The 4,524-nt window shown below is 47.0% G+C and overlaps 1 protein-coding gene across 1 annotated transcript in view; it reads right to left on the reverse strand.

The window, feature by feature from the left end:
* The window catches only part of adcy3a (adenylate cyclase 3a), a 95,564-nt gene that overhangs the window by 33,837 nt on the left and 57,203 nt on the right, over positions 1 to 4,524 (reverse strand). Inside the window, exons 3-5 of the mRNA XM_043695219.1 lie at positions 2,156 to 2,286; positions 1,292 to 1,403; positions 718 to 845 (exon numbers count right to left, since the gene is read on the reverse strand). Of these exons, the coding sequence (XP_043551154.1) occupies positions 718 to 845; positions 1,292 to 1,403; positions 2,156 to 2,286 (371 nt within the window). The remainder of the gene's footprint in view (positions 1 to 717; positions 846 to 1,291; positions 1,404 to 2,155; positions 2,287 to 4,524) is intronic.

The raw sequence follows: 4,524 nt of genomic DNA on the forward strand, positions 1-4,524 counted from the left end.
CATCTCTGGAGAAAGAAATAGAATTAATATTTCAAATCCAAAGACTCCTTGGAATGGGTTCTGAAGTTTTAAACAAGAACCATATTGGAATTGAAATGTTCACTGTTTCTCTCTCCACTGATGCTGCCAGTCCTGCAGAACTTGGCCAGCAATCTCTATGTTTGTTTTCAGTTTAATTTCAGTGATGGGGAAAACTCCAACAATAATTTGGTCAAATTTGTTAACCACACAGACCAATCTGGGTTATGTGGCTTAATGAGAGAGAGCCGGCACAATTTCTAAAGAAAAAATTGAGTTTCACTAACTTGCTGGAATTTTCTGACGAGGTAACAGAAAGGCTCGATGACAGTATTGCTGGTGATGTGGTGTACATGTGTTTGATACAGTGCCACACAACAGACCTGGCAGGATGGTGTAAAAGGGACAGTCATAACGTGGATACAATGTTGGCTGAGTGACAGGAAACAAAGACCAACGGTCAATGGATGTCTTTTGGGCTGGAAGAAGGTATGTATGGAGAATCACTGATCCAGATCTTGGTGAGCAAGATACAATTTCAAAGGTTACAGATAATACAAAACATGGACTATTGTAAACTGTGAGGACAATACTGTGGAGCTTGAGAAGAACATCGAGTCATTTGTGGAGAGGGCAGAGAGGTGGTAGTTGGTATTTTGGGGCCCCTGAGTGTTCCAGAGCCTATCACATTATACTCACGAGATGGCATCGACCATAGCCAAGCCCATATGAATCGAACACGCTGCATGATCATCCCGATTGTCTGGTAAGCCACAGATACAGTAGTAACAATCACCCAGGATTTTGATCCGTAACTGATGATATTTCTGTGCAAAGGAAGGAGATTGTTATGAGGCAGTGAATCACTGAGAGGTTCGGCCATGAATAGGGGTCACAGTCATCGGGCGGTCATCAAATCCCAGCTCACACCATGAGCTGCGAGACACAGTGTGAACAGTGAGAGGATGTGCACGGTGGGAGAGTGTGCATGGGGAGAGAGTGTGTACGGGGAGAGAGTGTGCACGGGGAGAGTGTGTGCACGGAGAGAGAGTGTGCACGGGGTGGAGTGTGCACGGGGGGAGAGTGTGCACGGGGAGAGAGTGTGCACGGGTGGAGAGTGTGCACGGGGTGGAGTGTGCACGGGGGGAGAGTGTGCACGGGGAGAGAGTGTGCACAGGGGAGAGTGTGCACAGGGGGGAGTGTGCGCACGGTGTGAGTGTGTGAACAATGTACACGATCTGGGTGAGTGAGTGAGCTCCAAGGACCGACTCACCGCTGCCAGTTTATCAAAGCGAGCGAAGAGTTCATTGAGAAGTTTGACCAGTTCCTGTGCGCTGCAGGTGGATGACAACTGAGTGAATCCAACAATATCAGCAAACAGGATGCTGGGGAGAGACAACAACGGCTTTAATATTACACCAAGTACCCACTACACCCACACCCGCCACACCCAGTGCCAACTAAACCAGCATCCATTACCGCCAGTGCTCGCTACACCCAGCACCAACTACATACATAACCCACTACTGTTATTTACTATCTTTGCTACTTTTCACTCTGGGATCTGCCTGTACTGCTCGCAAGACAAAGCTTCTCACTGTGCCTTGGCACACGGGACAATAAATTCAATTCAATTCACCCAGTGTTAATTACACCCAGCACCCACTACACACAGTGCCTGCTACACCTGGTGCCCACTACATTCAGCACCTTCTACACGCAGTGCCCTCTTTTCTCAGTATTGTGGCCATCACACCCAGAACCCGTTGTACCCTATGCCCACTATATACAGCACCTGCTACACCCAGCGCCCACAATACCCAGCACCCACTACACCCAGCACCCACAATACCCAGCTCTCACCACAGCAGCAGTGTGCAGTAACATCTCTCTCACACCCATGTGTGTCTATCTTAGCAACATCATGAACTGCAGAAATGTCTTCTGAAGGCATGACATAACACCAATTCTTCCAAATCTATCACCCTGCAAAAAACAAGGGCCCCCTCCTCACCCTCTCCCCCATTTCTTGCTGCTCCTGTTGTTCTCATGCCCTCCCTCTGCGTCACTTGCTTTTTCGCTCCCTTTCCAGGCTACTCCTCTCTCTCTGATCTCTCCCGCAATCTGTGGGCTGTACCTGACTCTCTCATGTCGGTACATGTACATGGTGTTGAATTGCTGTAGCTCCTTTGACTCTTTGTCCTTTTTCATGTCATTTAACATCTCGTCTGCAATGTGCTTTGGTAGGATTGACAGAAGGAGACGTTCCTGAGAAAACAGGAAAGGTGGCTCAGATTCGACAAAATGAGGGTGTCGGGGGACACTGGATTTTGACCCAAAGGTGGGTTAGGGGCTGAGACGTGTGAACAATTAAAGTCAGCTTGCCAACCCGAACAGAGGGGTAGCTCCTTGGGAGAGGTGGCTGTAAGAATCAGACCCCGGCTTCACAGACCAGGCAGCCAAGTCAGAGTCAACACCAGGCAAGGTAGAGGAGCTGTCAATGTTCTGCCAGCATGGAACTGCTCAACTCTGACTGTGTGGAATCCAGAATCTCTCAGTGAAAGAACAAGGGGTCATCAGAACCTCCACCCAACAGCCAATGATTCAGATATAAGTATAAAAAGACTGCAGTGTGGCATCCTAATGGATCCTCATGGATCCCATCTGATTCAAACAGTCCCGTTACTATTCCTAAGAAAAACAGTCCATCACAAACTGTATTCTTTGAATCCAAGGGAGAGAACACTGAAGAGATTTACAGGAATAGTTCCAGGAATGAGAGCCTTTTATGATGAGGATAGATTGAAGACGTTGAGGCAGTTCTTCTTTGGAAAGAAGGCGGCTGAGCAAGGATGTGTTTGAGGTTGTTAAAGTGAGCAGGCTGGATAGAGAAGGTACTTGTCAAAGAAAAATGAATGAGAGGGCAAAAGGGACGAAGGGTGATGTGAGAGAAACCTTTCTTCGTGCAGCAAATATTTAGGGTATGGATGACACTGCCTGCAAATACACTGGGGGCAGGTTCATTTGAAGCATTCAAGAGGGTATTAGATGGTTATGTGAATAAAAATACTTTCTGGATTGTGGAGACAGTGTAGGAACACCGTGTTGAGGTAGACAATCTGCAGTGATCTAGTAAATGACAGAGTTGGCTGAATGGCCTACACTTGTTCTTGTGCAGTAATGGAGTAATGGCAGATGGAATTTGAATTCAATAATAATCTGGAAGTAACAGTTTAATGATGATCATGCCAATTTTGTCAGGAAAAGGAGAAAGTGAGCACTGCAGACGCTGGAGATCAGAGTTGGGAGTGTGGTGCTGGAAAACACAGCCGGTCAGGCAGCATCCGAAGAGCAGGAGAATTGACATTTCAGGCAAAAGTCCTTCATCAGGAATGACTGTCAGGAAAAACCCATCTGGGTCACTATTGGTCTGGCCTACATGTGACTCCAGACCCATAGCAATGTGGATGACTCCTAAGTGCCCTCTTGGCAGTTAAGGATAGACAATAAATACTGGGTCAGACAGTGATGCCCAGATCCCATGAATGAAAAGAAAAGTTTGATAAAGGGTGTGATCTAAGTTGCCTATATAGATGCTAAGAATACATCTGACAATTTGCCACGTAACAGGTTGGTTACCAACACTGAGGCTAAACTGGGAGGACTAAACTGCTTCTCTTGAGATGCAGTGTTCTCTAACAGCACTCTGACTTGTGTTGACTGCAGGACACACACTAAGGGAACAGGTGAGAGCTTATTCCTGTACGTTCCCATTGCCAAGATGATGATACTGAAGTCTCTGGAGCACGACACATAAACAGGAGAGGTGACTGAGGGAATAACTTTACAGAAGGTTGAAACAAGCTTTAATGAGGGAGAACAAAAGTCCCTTAGTTAGTAACCAAACATAAAACAGTAAGGCCATAGAGAAACCAGAGCCCAGTTACCACAGAAAATAATTAATGTTACTAACACCATTAGAACAAGTATGTCCAAATGAGTTGAGATGATACATTTTATGGGGACAGTGTAAAGGTTAGATTCACTCTAAATCTAACCCTCTCTAGCCTCTCTCTGTGGCGCAGTTGGCTAGCGCGTTCTGCTGTTAATTGAAAGGTTGGTGGTTCGAGCCCACCCAGCTGCGGTGTCGCTGCTCTGCCTCCAACTGCGAAGTTGGTTGTTTAATAGGGGAAAAAGTGAGGTCTGCAGGTGCTGGAGATCAGAGCTGAAAATGTGTTGCTGGAAAAGTGCAGCAGGTCAGGCAGCATCCAGGGAACAGGAGAATCGACGTTTCGGGCTTAAGCCCTTCTTCAGGAATGAGGAAAGTGTGTCCAACAGGCTAAGATAAAAGGTAGGGAGGAGGGACTTGGGGGAGGGGCATTGGAAATGCGATAGGTGGAAAGAGGTCAAGGTGAGGGTGATAGGTCAGACTGGGGTGGGGACGGAGAGGTCAGGAAGAAGATTGCAGGTTAGGAAGGTGGTGCTGAATTCGATGGATTTGACTGA

The sequence above is a fragment of the Chiloscyllium plagiosum genome, chromosome 9, assembly GCF_004010195.1.
Source record: "Chiloscyllium plagiosum isolate BGI_BamShark_2017 chromosome 9, ASM401019v2, whole genome shotgun sequence".
In the NCBI taxonomy this organism is placed as follows: Eukaryota; Metazoa; Chordata; class Chondrichthyes; order Orectolobiformes; family Hemiscylliidae; genus Chiloscyllium; species Chiloscyllium plagiosum.